Here is a 17,297-nt window from a genome sequence, read left to right as displayed (position 1 = left end):
GTAAAAGTGAGCTGCTATCATTTTTACTAATATTATTAAAAAATACTTTCCGTAAGATTACGGGCCAAACTCCTAGGGAAAAGCAAAGAAAAAACAATTAGGACTCCAGGGTCAAACATCTATTATCAAAAAGGATTCTCTGTGGCCCTCAAATTTCTGTTCATNTAAGCATCTGACTTCGGCTCAGGTCATGATCTCACAGTCCGTGAGTGTGAGCCCCACTTTGGGTTCTGTGCTGACAGCTCAGAGCCTGGAGCCTGCTTCTGATTCTGTGTCTCCCTCTCTCTCTCTCTGCCCCTCCCTTGCTCACTCAATCTCAATCTCTCTCTCTTTCAAAAATAAACATTAAGAAAACATTTTTTTAAAGGATTAAACAAGAAGCAATTTTACGATACGAGGAATGAAGCTGACATTGGGTGCCAGAGTTCTGTTCTCAGTGGACCAGAAAGTTATCCCGGTCACCAAAGAAATTAAGTTAATCTAAAATGTCCAGCCATGGAAAATATTAACACCTGAGGGAAGAAAATAGAATGAAAAAGAGAGACACTGAATGAACTCTTTCTGGCCCATTTGGCTCCCTGAATACCAACTCAGAATGCTTTCTCAGGAGAGACTTACGATGTAAATGATATTAGATGCTTCCCAAGTAGGCGCTGACTGGGTGCCCTAGACTTTGGGGGACAAGAAGGGCGTCAATACCAATGTGTAAAATAAATAAGAACAATATGACCGGTTTCTGTCTCCCCCCGCTGCCCCTGCCTTTTTTTTTTTTTTTTTTTTAAGTAAGCTCCATGCCCAACATGTGGCTTGAACTCACAACCCTGAGATCAAGAGTCACATGCTCTACTGACTGAGCTGGCCAGGCCACCCTAATCTGGGTTTCTGGAGGGTCATCTCGAAGCCTGGAACTAACCCCAATGTTTCTCAAACCGCTTCAGAGAATGTCCCCAAAACGGACCAGTTTGATCTGAAACCAGTTTGATCAAACAAGTTTGATCTCTCTCTTTGCGTGAGAGAGCAATGATCACAGTGACCATAGCCAAGGAAAATCATTTACACACCTGGATTCACCTATCAGCCCACCTCCCCTCCAATTCTCCTGCAAATGCAAAGTGATAATAAACCATGAAATCTTTCTTGACTTTTCATCAAGGTAATAGAGTCAGGATGGTATCTCAACCAGCCCAGAGGCAAAAGTAGCCTAGCACTGTGGTATTCCCAGTCTCTGCCAGTCACGTAACTTCTAAATAACTCATATGGCGGCTTCTTTCTCATTCTTCCTTCTGATGCTCCTTCTTTATTTACAGTGAAGAGAGAAAGGCAATAAAAGCAGAAAAATTAAGAACACTGAACTGTTTACTCTGCCAAAGGGGACCCACTCAGACACTGGAGGTATTGAAAAAATCAAATTGCCCCAACTTGGTAATGTATATGCTCCTTGTAGGGCCGCCCAAATCAGAACAGAACACATCCGTACGTGAGAGAAGTTTCGGGTATTTTCTCAGAGAAAATAACTTAAAATTACATGGAAGAAATGAACAAAGACCCTCTGGAGACGATCTAGGGAAAGACCAACCAAAATGATTATAAGGACGGAGGATAAATCCCATGTGGGAAGGCTAAAGGAAGGGGAGTTGTTTAGCCTGAAGAAAAGAGTAATTTGATTAAAGGCCCTCATATTTCGAAGGTGCTGAACACCTCTTCTCCATGTCCAGAGAAGGCCAAAAAGAGGCAACTGGTTTAAATTAAAGCCTTAGAGACGTGAGTCGAATAAAAAGGAAGAATTCCTTAACATTCAGTGTTATTTATGTTATTTATTTATTTTTTTTTGATGGCCGGGCTGCCATTCATAGCCAGGTAGACAGGAAATCTTCTGGAAGAGTGGCCGTCTGTCCTGAAATAGTTTCATCTCCGAGAAGCCAGGAAAGGATGGCCTTGGGAGACTGTCTCGGCAATCCGACTCTAAGATTTGTTTATTCTCTAGAAGACTTGCTTCTTTTCACAGCTAGCATTTAGTTCTCTAAAAAGTTTATTTCTGATGCCTCAGGAAAGAATTAGTCATGTAACTGTAAGAAGAGGCAGGTTCTGAATTTAACACAAAAATGCTTTTGCTTAAATTGCTTTTACAGCTTAATGACATGCTATGGCTTAAAAGCTCGGCAGCTTCCTTGTCATTAACTCAACTTGCCCAAAGATTTCCAAGGGAGGATGTGACGGCCCTCCGAGTGAACTGATGACCTGCATGATATTATATTGTCAACTGGATCATAGCTTCACTTGACAGTCGCACAAAAGAGGAAAAGGAGGTCAAGCTTAGCAGACTCATCAAATGTCCCTTGGTAGGTTGGCAGCATTCACTAAAACCCTGTCATTCCTCTAAGTTCAATGAAAATCACCAGTGGCCTCCCTTGTTGGTATCTGGCATATTTGGCCATTGAGTGGAAACCACCACGATCCTTGGATTGGCAAAGGGCATCTATGTTTTCACTTCTGCAGGTGAGCAGTGATACTCTAGGTGAGAAATCCACTGGCAAATCATTACACAGCTACTGCGGATGGTCCCTTGACCCTTCCCCTTGCCTTGTGACCACACTCGATAAAGGTGAGCCCGACCACCACCTGGACCTTCACTTTTGCAATCCACGTGGCACCGTTTACACAGACTACAATGAGAAGGCCCTTGAGGACCCTACAGCATGGCAGCACTTAGCTGTCTAACACGGAAGCCACAGGACAAACTGTCAACCCTTCTCGATCTGGCTAATAGTTGCGCAGAAATCTTTTAAAGATGTACATGAAAACCCATCATGCCTCTGTTCCAAAAAGGTCCCGGGCCTCCAATTCTAATGTGGGACCCTAATCGTATCTCTTACTCTTGCTATCTGGGTTCAAAACCCTGTTTTTAATCTCCACTTGCTACATGTGTAAATTTTGGTCAAAACATTTGATGTTTCTGTCCTTCGGTTTTCTTTTCTTTCTTTTTTTTAAATCTTTATTTACTTTTGAGAGAGAGAGAGAGAGAGCACAAGAAGGGGAGAAACAGAGAGAGAGGAAGACACAGAATCTGAAGCAGGCTCCAGGCTCTGAGCTGTCAGCACAGAGCCCGAGGCGGGGCTCGAACTCACAAACCGTGAGATCATGACCTGAGCTGAAGTCAGACGCTTAACCAACTGGGCCACCCAGGCACCTGGTTTTCTTACTGGACAACAGAGATGACATCAATACCTTCCCCATGTGGTCCTTATTCCTATTAAACGAGTTACTATATATAATGTGTTTGGAATAATTCCTGGCATACAGTCGATATTCACGAAGTATTACTACCATTACTATTAATCTTGTTTTATGAGGAATGTGGGGACTATGATTGTATTATATATGCTTCTAAAAACTGCAAGATGTTCTATATGCTTCTTCCTCCTTCCTCCCTTATACTGTGTATTTATCCAACTCATTATGCGATAGGTACTTTGTTATGGAATTTATAAACATTACTTTGGTTTCTAACTTGTTTTAGTTTAAAATTATAACATGAGGGGCATGTGGGTGGCTCAATCGGCTCACTGCTATCAGCCTGTCAGCACAGAGCCCACTTCAGATCCTCTGTCCCCAACTCTCTGTCCCTCTCTGCCTCTCTCTGCACTCTCCCCAAAATAAATAAATATTTAAAAAATTTAAAAACTAAATAGTAACATTAAAGTAGCATTATTAACAACACTATTATATCATTAACACCAGCAGCTACAATTTATTGAGTGTTTATCACATGCAAGGCATTGTGATAAAAGTTTTCCTTACTCCTGAAATATTGTTGCACTATAGGCTAACTCGGAGGTAAATTTAAAAACATAAATTAAATAAAAATTTGTTATCAAAGAGTGTTATGTGCTTTCCTTTAATTCTCTTAGAAATCTCATAAGGTTGGTGGTATTGTCGTATCATCACTATTATTTTCGGCTGATGAGGAAACTGGGCTTCGAGACTTTACGTGATTTGCCCAAGATCACAGAGGAAACGAGAGTTGAAGTGAGGATTAGAAACCTAGGTCTGTATGACTCTATCATGCTCTCGGCCACTTCCTGTCACACGCAGAATAGGCCTGCAGCATTATTCACCAAAAGGGTAACATTGTGGGACGCCTGGGTGGCTTAGTCAGTTATGCGTCCGACTTTCGCTTAGGTCATGATCTCGCGGTTCGTGGGTTCGAGCCCCACATCGGGCTCTGTGCTGACTGCCAGCTCAGAGCCTGGAGCCTGTTTCAGTCTGTGACTCCCTCTCTCTCTGACCCTCCCCTGCTCACGCTGTCTCTCTCTCTCTCTCTCTCCTAGAAATAAAAAAAAAAAACATTAAAAAAAAAAAAAAAGGGTAACATTGCAATGGAAATACTGAAGGTGAAAATAGAGGTCCCCAATCTGTTCCTTTCAGCCGATCCTGAAAGACCACTCACGCAGGGCACCCGCCACTGGCAACAGAAATCTATATGCACTTTTCTGTACTCGCGAAAGAAAGATCCCATGGCTCAACATAGAAGGAACTGGAAACCATGAGCAAGATGGCGGACGCAGGGAAAAGCAGCTGTGCACCACAGAGAATCCACCCTTCTATTCACCTATTCTTTCCCAGAGGCAAGTAATAAACACACTTGGATTTATCTTCACTTTAAAATAACTAATGAAGTCTTTATCATTTAGTAAAAATAAATGAAAGTTTTTATTTCTATAATGTAAAATTGACTTTTTAACTTTTGAAGTGAACATGTAAAACATTTCTTTCTTTTATCCCTGCTTGGGGAGTTGTAATTGCATTTTAACTGGTGCTGTTTCAAGAGCAATTTTAACCTTGAATTGCAAATGTGTTGGCTGGAAGTGTATATAAATCATTTCAACTTAGTTTTTATTATAAAAATATTACAGAGAATAATTAGTTTTTAATCTGTCGGTTCAAATCAAAGGAAAGTTGAAATCTATTCATGCTATTCCTGTGCACCAAGAGCTCTCGTCCGTGAGAGGTGGGGAAGGGACCATCGTGGCTGAAGGGGAAAAAAGAGAGAAAATCAAAAGTAATAGAATTATGAACCACTAAAAGGCTGATATGCACAATGTTTTATAGGATGGGTATATAATGGCAGTGAAACAAAGCCAGAGTCCATTATAAACATAATAATAAACTCCAGGGAAAGCATTAGGAACTGAAAGATCACACCTAAGGTCAGGGAGACACTTTAGTGTCACCACACATTTGAGGGGGGAGAGGGCCGGCCCGGTTTTGCTGTCTGGTTATTACACAAAAGTCATGGAATATCAATTCCCAATAGCCTGGAGCATCCAAAGTTTTACTTACTGAACCATGGCTGCAAAAATAAAATCCCAGAATAGCTAGTTAACTATACGGACACGTCCCTCCTGTAGCTGTAGATAGTTTTGCGTGAAGGCAATGATAGAAAAAGCTTCCACAGAAAGACACGCATTAAACCATAATTACCAAAGAAAACTATCTGTTGGGATTAATAATGACACCTTCACCCCACTATTTATAAAACCGTCTCTATTCACATGCACTGTGCCTTATGCGGTGTCGGAAAAGAAACTGCCGGAATTGCGTAATTCATTAGCTGCTGTGGCCTTGAGGTAAAAGTTGGGGCTGCACCAGCCAGCAGCCATATGCAGCTGTCGCACCGGAAATGCGGCCAGCTCCGTACGTTGAAATGACAATAATTTGGATATACTGGGTTGAATAAAATATAACATTACAATGAGTTTCTTTCCAGTTTTTAATGTGGCTGCTAGGAAATTTTAAATAATGTATGTGGCTGGTGTTTTATTTCTACCAGACAATGTTGCCCCAGGGCCTTGGTGATCATGTAACAAAGCAACAAGGATCCCACCTACTATGTCCTGAGCATGTCCTGTAAGGCCAGGCACCAGTGTAGGTGTTTCACTCACATTCCATCGTTTAATCTTTATAATGACTCCATGAAGTAGGTATGTTATTGTCATCCCCATTTTACAGATGAAAACTGAGGCACAGAGTAAGATGCTGAGCAGCTCAGTAATTTGGCTGAAACATGGAGCCAGGAAATGAGACCCAGGGAGTTTGGCTTGAAATGGAACATGGTATTTTTTATTTTAAGTTGATTTGAGAGAGAGAGACAGAGACAGAGAGACAGAGAGAGAGAGAGACGGAGAGTAAGAGAGAGAGAGAGAGAGAGGAAGAGAGTAAGCAAGAGAGAGAGAGAAAGAGACAGAGAAAGAGAATGCTAGCATGCATGAAAGGGGAGGACAGAGAGAAAGGGGGAGAGAGAATCCCAAGCAGGCTCAGCCATGTCAGCGTGGAGCCCAATGTGGGGCTCGACANGAGAGAGGAAGAGAGTAAGCAAGAGAGAGAGAGAAAGAGACAGAGAAAGAGAATGCTAGCATGCATGAAAGGGGAGGACAGAGAGAAAGGGGGAGAGAGAATCCCAAGCAGGCTCAGCCATGTCAGCGTGCAGCCCAATGTGGGGCTCGACATGGGGCTCGAACTCATGAACCGTAAGATCATGACCTGAGCTGAAATCAAGAATTGGATGCTTAACCGACTGAGCCACCCAGGTGCCCCAGAACATGGTCTTAATTCCAAAAAGTTTCTCTGTTCTTTATGAAAGAGATAACATTGGTTTTAAAAAAAGTTATGCAAATAAACCTTTCCTATCCACTCCAGCTTATTGTTAGAAAAAAAATTCAAATATCCTAAAGCAAACAAACTAGACGTCTTTCTATTTATTTACTGCTTTTTTGACAGAGGCTCTAAGAAGCACTTAAACAAAATTCATGCTAGGGAAAATTATAGGTAGTGTCATATTTTAAATGACAGGAAGCAAATAGTCCTGGAAAGGGAAGGTTGGGGTAGTTTCGAACGGCCAAAGCACCATCGTTTGAGAGGCACTGTTCTAGAATAAAATACATCCTAGTACACTGAACTCAAAGGATCATGCTCTCTGATGGATCATGAGCATAAGACAGGCACCATCTCAATGTGCTCCTCTTGTTCCTTTGATATCTGAGAGTGGCACCATTTGTTTGGGTGACAACATCATGGCGTGATGTTTGCCTATTATTTATCGTAGATGTTTAGTGGAACCAACCACTGAAGCCACGATGACTGCCGGCCAACCAAGCCAACACGTGATTCCATTAGCAACACCGAGCAGAGATCTAGATTATCACACGGGCCAGAGTCAGAGCTCACTGGCTACATGGCCAGTTTGAACATCCAAGGAGGCTCACAAAAGAGGCAAAAGAAGTTGCTGTTCGCATCCAGAAGGCTTCAAAGCAATCCACACCATACAAGTCATCATACAAGTGCCAACCACTGCATTTTATGGCGAACGCATTCTCGTCTTCACCGCCTACAGGCACCCACACCGCGTAAGGGAGAAGAGAACAGGAAACAGTCTTTGGAGAGAGGCAAGGAGGAAGAACTAGGAATGTTTGCTTTCTGTCAGAAGCAGACATGGAATTCTGTCTACTTGCTTTTCCGTACTGGCTGTCTGCCTTTCTGAAATGAACATTCTGTGCTAACTTCCGAAAGAATGTTGGCAGGGTCAGGGTGGGAAGGTCTGAAGTGATAATACTTGGATGGCTAATGGCTTCCTTTCCAAGGGCTGACACCGCCGTGACCTCCATGCAGTGCGCCAGAAAGGATTCGGTTTGGCCACATGAAAAGGAGCTGTTTTCCTCCCGGGGGGGGGCAGAGGGGTGGGGGAAGGTGAGAGAGATGAATAAATGAAACTGTGCCTGAAAAAAGGATTATCTAAGGGCAGTTTCTAGGAAAGAACCTGGGAAGCCAGTATGATTCATTCATTTCTTCTCTAGATCCTGGAAATAAAACTACCCACAGGGAAGTCGCAGAGCAAAACTTCCACCACTTCTTCTCTCAGAGGGTCCGGGTGGCAGGGAGTGAAGAGTAGATAGCTGTTAACCAAATACTTTCTAAGATCCCTGGTTACCAGGTGTCACAATGCTTCTAACTGACAACACTTGAGAAGACATCCAAGCCTACAATCAGCCTTTTGTTTGGACCCCTGAGATGTCAGAAATTCTAGTAAGACCCAGTACTGAACAATTACTACTCTTTTCCTCTCCTTCACAAGAGTCCTACCAAAAAAGTAACCAGACTTGCATCTCTTAACCTCACTCTCCCAAGCCCTCGTATCTTTGAAAACAAAAGCCCCTATCTTAATGGACAAAAAAGGATCCCTATTCAAAGTCCCCTGCCTCAACCCAGGGGACATATTTGACTTTGTTCTAATAAAACAATGCTGGCTTCACCATTCGGAAGAAAACTGGTTTCCTCATTCATTGTCTTCTTAAGGTTGGAGATCCTATACAGTGACCAAATTTCTAGTACTTCTATTTTTCATCAGGGAAGAATTAAAAGGAAAAAAAAATTCTCAAAGTGAAATGTCAGTAGCAATGAAACCAAGTAAGTCTGTTTGGCCTGACTTTGTTAGTGGGGTAATGTGTCGCTCAGGCACATAGCTCCTTCTACACCTGCTCCATTTACACCCAGAGGGATGCCACTTAGAGGTTTAGAATGTGACCTGGTGCCTCTGATGATTTATTTACAGATGGACATGTGACCCAAGGCCAGCCAAACTGTTGGGTAACCAACATCTATTCAGATCCATCTTCTCGAATACTTGAAATAGGACCCACACTATTGTCCGTCTGGTAGCTGACGCTGGTACTGGTACCATATCTGGCCAGGTAACCAGAAGAAACCAAACTGGGAGAGCGAAGGGATGAGAATTTTGTGGAATACAGAATCCCAAAGCTGTGGCAAAACTCCAAGATTTAAGACGCTGCGTGGCCCCTGAAAGACAGAGCGTGCTTCACCTCTAGTTACAATCTCGGTTATGGCAGCTCTGTCTCAGGATGCTTCGACTACTGTTTCTTTAAAACGCCCCCTTACCTGATCTACTTTAAGTGGGCTTCTGTTTCTTAAATACAAAACGGACCTGACCAGGACACCATCCGACTCTATTTCCCCCAGTCTCTGTTCTATACTCTCTGTCCTTATTTGGAAAATCTTTGGACTCTTCCCCATGGCTGCCAGGCCCACAGTCTGGTTGCCCGTGTTCAGTTTTATCACTGAGATTATCACATAATTCCAGAACTTTCACTTGTCCACTACAATATCCCTTATTACACTGTTACACTCTGGGAAGATATTTCTACGAGCAGCTCTGATAAGAACCTTCCATTTTTAGACCATTCTGGTTAATGGCTCAAACCCCCTTTCTTATAAATCCTACCCATTGTTGCTGGCTCTCTTTTCTGAAATTACGGAGAAGAAACATAATCTTCTTCTTCCTCGGTGCATGTTATATTTCAACGACTCACGTATCTCCCCTCTGAGAATTTTCTTCTATCTATTACCCTTCATAAGGGGATTCCGAGGTGCCCCGTCCCTTCTCACTCCCACCCGCCTGGTGGCTCCTCTTCTTCTGACATGGCCCCCAATGCCATCTGCACTTTACCAGTTTCTAAATCCATCCTCCAGTGAAGTCAGCCCAGGCCGCACCCAGCGAGAAGCAGGTTCCTGTGGTGCTCCCCAACATGGGTTTTGGAGTCAGACAAACCTGGGCTTGGTTTCTGGCCTCACCATTCACTAGCCATGAATTCTTTCTTGGGCATGTTACCCAGTCTCTCCAGGCCGCGATGATGTTACGTGTACCATCTTAGTGCAAGATACATCCCTCAACCGTTGTTTGGCCACTAAGTTAGCTACATCAAAAGTATCTGGGGGCGCCTGGGTGGCTCAGTCGGTTGGGTGTCCGACTTTGGCTCAGGTCATGATCTCACTGTTTGTGGGTTCAAGCCCCGCGTTGGGCTCTGTGCCGACAGCTAGCTCAGAGCCTGGAGCCTGCTTCGGATTCTGTGTCTCCCTCTCTCTCTGACCCTCCCCTGCTCACGCTGTCTTTCTCTGTCCCTCGGAAATAAATAAAATATTTAAAAAAATAAGAAGAAGAAAGTGTCTGCCCACAGAATGAGTTCCATCAATGATACTTATTCTTTCATTTCGTCATGTACACAAACCCTCTTCTGAACTTTGGGTAGGTTTAGTGGTTCAGAGCGTGATCGCTGGGATCACACACGATGGCTTAGTAACTGGCTCTGTGGCCTCGGGCAAGGTAGTTCGCTTCTGTGTCTATTAAATGGGGGTACAAAGGGTACCTACCTCACAAGACTGTTGTTCGTGAGGACGAAATGGGTTATGCTTCTGGCATAAGCTATCATCAACCTAGAGGGTAGCTCTTCTCTCCTCAAGATCAAATACTGACATAACACCTGAGCTCACAGTTGTAGTTCCCTACAGCCAATTAATCTGTGGCTGAGAAGACCGTGTTTTGTATTTATAATTCCTGGTTCAAACACACGTTTGTTGGAAAGAACGAAAGAATCAATGGGGAGCAGAGGATCCAAAACAAATCCTTACTGGCGTACCGCGGCCACGTTAGATTGCTCAGTCAACACAAAAACAAATAAACACAGAGGCCCCATCTGGGGCTGAGTATCTACCTGATGGTACGAGATGGGGACAGGCTTGCGGAAGACTATCCACTCCACAATTTCGCTACACGGTGGGGTGGTCAGAGATCCTGTATACCGGTAATAGCTGCCCAGGGATGCAGGCAGGAGGTCCCGGAGAACGAAAGGATCCAGAAAAGTCTCCTTCTCTGTTTGGAGGAAGAGGGAAAAGAAAGGCACAGTGATTAGTCGCAGTACGCTGCACACAGTCAACCGCTCGGCAGGCCGGTGCCACATCGCAAAGCGTTGTGTTTGTCTGCATCCCGAGGAGCACTAGCATTTGGTGGTGGGAGGGCCATGGAGGGCAAAGTGGCGTTTCCCAGGGTGTGTTCCTGGGGCACCACAGTGCCCTGTATTCATGAAAACCAGGTTCCATGATGAACAACGCAGGGCAATCTGGAGTCCCTCCCTCTTTGCCCAGGAAAGAGACAAAACACTAGCGTAGTGAAGTCTCTGAGAAGTCCTGCAGAAAACAAACGGACTTGATTTTATGAAACCCGCCCCTTCCCAAACTTGCTTCACCACCAAACCCTTCCCAGGCTGATACTTATGAACTAATAGTCAGTGGAATACACTCTGGTACACCCGTGAGAGACTCAGCATGAAGAGAAAACTAGAGGCCAACGGTACGGTTCAATTCCAAAGTTGGTTACATCTCATTATGGTTTCACCCAGTGCCTATCCAAATCAAAGTGAAATCTAACCAACACACAACCCTGAGCTTATCAAAGGATGGCCCTGAAAACAGGCTTCTTCTTTTTACAAAAGCAGAGGGGTCTTTCCTTAAGTAGAAGAAATGGTATTTTCAGCTGAGACCTAAAAATGATACCTCACAATAACTCTATGAGAAAAACAAGGTGTGGAAGGGATTAGTGCCTGCCTGAGGCCACACAGCTCCTAAGTGGCCAAACTGGGATAAGAACCCAGGCACTCTGACACCAGAACTTGCATAGCTCTGACTCTGCTAAAGATGAAGCTGAAGTTAACTATGTGAATAGAGAAGGGTGGGGGCAAAACAGGAGAAGAGCATTTGTGGCTGTGAGAACAGCATGTGCAAAGGTCCTGAGGCAGGAAGAAACAGTATGACAGAGATTAGGGCACCGTGTTACAGTTTTCCCCATCAGGCACAGCAGATCATCCAGCCTCTTTCTCTAATCATAGAAGGCTCTACTCTCTTCCTGAGTCTCCAAAGGTCTAGCCCTCCCTGAATTTAACTCTGGGATTCCTTTCTTATATCTTTTAGGGATGTAATAAGGCCCAATATAGTTGTTAGTGGTTTGCCTTAGCTCCTTGATGGCCTTCACCATGGGCCCAAGGGCATTCCTCAGGGCTCCAGGGTACTTCCTGGACACATCTGTGCCTACAGAAATATTCTTTCCAGGTTCCCACCCCTTTTCCTCTTCTTTCATGCAGAACAACCAATATGGGTATTTGGGCAAATGTGTATCCATGTACTTGAGAGAGCTCTGTAATGGGAGATAATGCGAAAACCCCAACAGAAACCAATCCTTTAAAAAAACTTTTTTTGCCTGGGTGGCTCAGTTGGTTGAGCGTCTGACTTCAGCTCAGGTCATGATCTCATGGCTCATGAGTTTGAGCCCCACGTTAGGCTCTGTGCTGACAGCTCGGAGCCTGAGCCTGCTTTGGATTCTGTGTCTTCCTCTCTCTCTGCCCCTCCCCTGGAGCAGGCTCCAGGCTCTGAGCTGTCAGCACAGAGCCCGACGGAGGGCATGGACCCATGAATCGTGAGATCGTGACCTGAACTGAAGTCGGACCTAGGCACCCCAATGACCTCTTTTAAAATAATTAAAGTTGCAATTTCCTTTTGGTACAGATGAACTGAATAAAACTTAACACTTATTTAACTTTTACTATATGCCAGGCCCTATTCTAAGTTATTTACATGTTGCAAACATTTAAGCGGTACTTACTATCCATGCCAGGTCTATGTTCTTAGAGCTTTCTAACGATTAAGTTATTTAATTCTTAATATAGTCTCACAAAGTAGTCCTATTATTATTCCCAGTTTCCAGAACTGGAATGCACAACCGGGTAGGTGGGTTTAGAGTCCAGGCTTTTATTGTTCTTTTTAAAAATTATTTTATTTTATTTTAGAGAGAGTCTAAGTGGGGGAGAGGGAAGAGAGAGAGAGAGAGAGAGAATTTTAAGGAGGCTTCATGCTCAGCACAGAGTCCAACATGGAGGACCTGAGCTGAAATCAAGAATCAATCAACTCAGCCAGCCCAATGCCCCAGGCTTCCATTTTTCTTAAACCATCATTATATGCTTTTAATTTACAACACTATGAGTATGTGCTTTTAATAATCCAGATTTACAGATGTGGAAATCAAAGCACAGAGAGTTTAAATTACTCAGCCCAAGGTCAGGAGTGAATGGAGAAACAGAAGCACTTCTTCATGAGGCTCAGACAACTTGGCTGATTCTCATACAGGTTTCCAATTCTATTTTTTAAAGAAAAATTAAATATTAACTAATAGATGCAAAAGTCTTCAAATTACAGGGTTCTATAACCAAAATGACAAACGCGGTTTCTGTTTGGACAAAAGGCCGGAAATCACGGAACTGCCCCTCCGCCCACTGGCAAGTGTGGGTTTTAATTTAAACCTGGTTACCAGCCGCCTGACGATGGGGTAAACCTCTGCAGGCGTGCTTGGCTGGGGCTGGGCTGGCTGCGAGGAGACATGTTGGCCTCTGCTTGTTGCCTCTGTGCTTCCTGGGCCGTGTAAATAGACAACACGAGGCCCCGAGCAATACGGGAGCACGAGGTCTGGCATCACAAGCCACATAACCATCTTCATCTTTCCCTCATGTTGTAGGTGAACTTGGCTTCACGCCGCAGCCCACCAATCTGCCTTAGGGTCAAGGGCTCCAGACCGAATGACCAGAAAGTCTTTCGAGTTGTCCCCCTAGGAGCTGATCCATTACTAGGGGGGCAGTTTGGTACGCTGAGGGCAGACAGGTAGGGACTAGGAAGTCCCTGCACCCCTGCAGGGGCAAAGCCCCGCCCACAGCACCCAAGTGAGGGACAGGCCGTGGCTTCAAGGAACACGAAAAGATAAAGCAGAAACACCTGCCTTGCCAGATGGCCGGATTTCACAAAGGCATATTGTTTCAGCAGGATTGGGACTCTCAAAATCCAAGTTCTTGTATGGGCTTATGAATTCGGCAGGCTTTTTATTGATGGAAATTGCAGATGTGACCATTGCTTTTAAAAGCAGAAGGCCTTTTTTTTTTTTTTTTTTTTGGCTTTGACCAACCCAAGGGCTTCAGAGGCAGGTTCTGGCATTACCTGATGAGCAGATGCCATCAAATGGGTGGCAGGGCAGGTAGACATGGTGACAGGGACAGAGAAGTGGCTTTGCTGCTTGTTGACTCTGCCACGGTCACTGCCATTGGGTCAGATTCTGAGACCTGGAAGGGGCTTAGACTACCCTAGTTCAAAGGCTTTGAGAGCCAAGGAACCCTTTATTCAAACAAAATCTTACACAGCAGGCAGCCAACTCAAGTTCAAGTGCAGCCACTGTGGTTAGGGTTGAGCTAGGAACCGAGGGACACCTTGGAAACCACCAATGTAGTCTAAGTCTTTGGTTTTACTGCTGGGGAAATGGGAGACCAGAGGAAAGGTCAAACACTCAAGAACACAGAAATTCAGACCGGATCCTTTCGTCATAGAATTCCCTAAGATCTGGAACAGTAAGTCCAGGAGCAAGAGCTGAAAACCAAAATCCAACCACCGTTCTCATCAGCCCCTCAGTTTCCCATCCCTACAGGAGTTGGGGAANCGTGAGATCATGACCTAAGTGAAAGTCGGACGCTTAACCGACTAAGCCACCCAGGCGCCCCTCCTAGGGTTCAAATCTTAACTCCTCTACCTGTAAGCCGTGTGACGTTAGTTACTAAAGCTTCCCAGGCTGTTGTGAGTTTAGAACACCGTAAGCATCTCATAAATGACAGGTATCATTCTTATTCTAATTCTTATTACTTGTATTATTATTATTACTTTTCTCAGCTACCGAGGCCCGGCCACCTACACCTTAGAAAGCCATGTACTTCCTTCAATGCTTGCACAGGCCTTTTTTTTTTTTTCTTAACCTTGATTACTAGTGCCTTAAAGGTGCATCATGTCTGACATATGCTCCATCCACCTGAGCAACACAGGCTAGAGTTTTGAGCTTTGGCACCAACTGATATTTAATAGCTGTGTGACTTTAGGGAAAGGTCTTAAGCTCTCTGTGCTACTTCCCTTATCTGAAAAATGGGAATTCTGAGAGTATTTACTCTTCAGGATTGCTGTGACAATTAAGCAAGCTCATAAATATAAGGGGCTTATTAGCACAATGCCTTGGGAGCCCTCATTTATCAAGGCAAGCGCTTGGCTGAGAGCAGACCAGCTCATTTTGTGTTTTAAGCCAGAGATTGGCAAATGTTTTCTGTAAAGTGCCAGAGAGTAAATATTTTCGGTTTTGCAGGCCAAGAGGCAAAATCAAAGATGTCACACCAGTACTTATATTAACAAACACATTTCCACCACCTTATTTTTTTCTTGCACAAACTTATTAACAATATTCAAAACACTAATAACAACTGAGAACAATTTTAAAGCTATACATCTACTGAAAGAAGAACGAATCGTTTTGTGGGGGATAACATTTCACTTAGAGTTTGAATGTAAAAACCATCCTTAGGTCAAAGGCCATACAATGATAGTCAGTGAAATGCACTTAGCCATCAGGCCTTCCCTACCCTTACATTGATGGGGGGTGGGGGACAGGTGCTAGAAAGTCACCCTAGAGCCAGGACTATAGCTGGGGGGGAGGGGAACCGTACACGTTCAAGTTGTCTCTACATTAATGATCATTTCTTTTGCGAAGAGACATTCGGGAATTAACTCTTGAGCTGTTGTCTTCCTCCTTGAGTTTTCTAGTTCCAAGAGAACATCTATTTTTCCTGATCTTTCTGAAAATTCCACTTCCTACTCAGTCCCATAGGGAATGTTCCACACTGACACAGGCATTGCTTGCAATGCCCTGTTGTAAGTTAGAAATAATTTGAGAGATGGTAGCACTGTATTTCTCACACTGTCCACAAAGCCCACATAAGCCACAAGGTACGCAACTGGCTGGACCCAAGAGGGAGTTCTTGAGTACAGCCACGGGAGAGAAGGAAGGACCACTTTCCAGGTGAAAACATAAACTTGGGGAGCCTGGGGGGCTCAGTCGGTTAAGCATCCGACTTTGGCTCAGGTCATGATCTCGAGGTTCGTGAGTTTGAGCCCCACATCGGGTTGTGTGCTGACAGCTTAGAGCCTGGAGGCTGTTTCACATTCTGTGTCTCCCTCTCTCTTTGCCACCACCCTCCCCCCCTCGCTCACGCGGTCTGTCTCCGTCTCAAAAATAAATAAAACTATAAAAAAAAGAAAGAAAACATAAACTCTTCCAATATCTGAAAAATGGAATTATAGCAGTGTCAAGCGCCTAAGTAGGTTAGATGAATACATGAGTATTAAGTAAGTTAACATTAGTTAAGGGCTTAGGAGAATATCTGGCACAGCTAAGTACCTGTTTAAGTACTTGTTAATGGACTCTTGTTATAAAAGGGCAGTTTGACTCCAAACCCATCCTGATCAGGGCATGCTGCCTCCAACTTTGATCCAAATTAGTAATTTGAATTCAAAACATTTCTTTCCCAGCCACTTACCTAGTTGAGAAAAATATTTGAAACACTCTATTTATACCACCATTCATGCCATTAAACCACAATAAGAAGGTTCTGTGCATTACTAGATAAAAGAATTGAAAGCGAATGAATCTCATATTCCACTTTCAAGGATCCCAGTGCTGTATGCAGACAATATTATATTTTAATAATTAATTGTTCATCAAAGAAAAAGATGAAGAACAGGGATGCTAAATTCAAAGTTATTCAAATTGCAAAAATGAATAATGTATGACTTTTATATTAAATACACACTGTATTAAGTAGTCTACATTTCACCCAACTCTGTCTTTCATTTTTAAGCATTTTGCACGACAATATGAATAATCAGGGGAGGTTTATTTAGAAAAAGAAATACCTTATTTGAATGCAAACGGAGTATATCCGAAGATGATTAAATTTTCTTATCAATTAGAAAATTTTGTATGAGGGCTTTAAAGTCATGGTCAACCATTAAACCCAGTGCAGCCCAGTTATCCTTTTCAACATTAAATTAGATCTGGCTCGATTCTGTTCAATTTCTTATTTCTGATAGCAGTGCCAGGAGGCAATCTTTAATTAAAGAAAATTTGAAAGATTCAAACATGCATAATTGGATTAAAAATGTGATCATTAAAACATTAGATGATAATCATCTGATTGATTGCATTTTTCAGTGTGTTAATAACCTAATATTTTCAATGCTTTGCTTATATAGGAAGGAAGAAATCCCTTTGTAAGATACAGTGAACAATCAAAATACAGAGGAGAGCTATATAGTAACCAGGAATTATGGAACTGTTTTGAAACACAAACAAGCAGACTTACCCCAAGGAACAAAGTGTTATATTTGGGCAGGATTTGGTGGCCCCTATGGGAAGGACATTTGCATCACCTCCCAAATGAGCAGTCAATCAATTTAGGGACGTGTGTAAGATAAAGAAATGAAAGAAAGCTCAAGCTTCTGTCTTCAGCCCAGTGATGATAATTTAGGTTCTTCAGAATTTCCCAAAA

At 43.4% G+C, this 17,297-nt stretch overlaps 1 protein-coding gene across 3 annotated transcripts in view; it reads right to left on the bottom strand.

Annotated features, from left to right (window-relative positions):
- The window catches only part of PTPRG (protein tyrosine phosphatase receptor type G), a 706,759-nt gene that overhangs the window by 136,595 nt on the left and 552,867 nt on the right, over positions 1-17,297 (bottom strand). For all 3 annotated transcript variants that reach the window (XM_077760245.1, XM_077760246.1, XM_077760247.1), the window contains exon 7: positions 10,560-10,717. In XM_077760245.1, coding sequence (XP_077616371.1) covers positions 10,560-10,717 — 158 coding nt within the window. The remainder of the gene's footprint in view (positions 1-10,559; positions 10,718-17,297) is intronic.

The sequence above is a fragment of the Crocuta crocuta genome, unplaced genomic scaffold (assembly GCF_008692635.1).
Source record: "Crocuta crocuta isolate KB4526 unplaced genomic scaffold, BGI_CrCroc_1.0 scaffold213, whole genome shotgun sequence".
NCBI lineage: Eukaryota > Metazoa > Chordata > Mammalia > Carnivora > Hyaenidae > Crocuta > Crocuta crocuta.
This window is presented reverse-complemented; position numbering and strand designations above follow the sequence as displayed.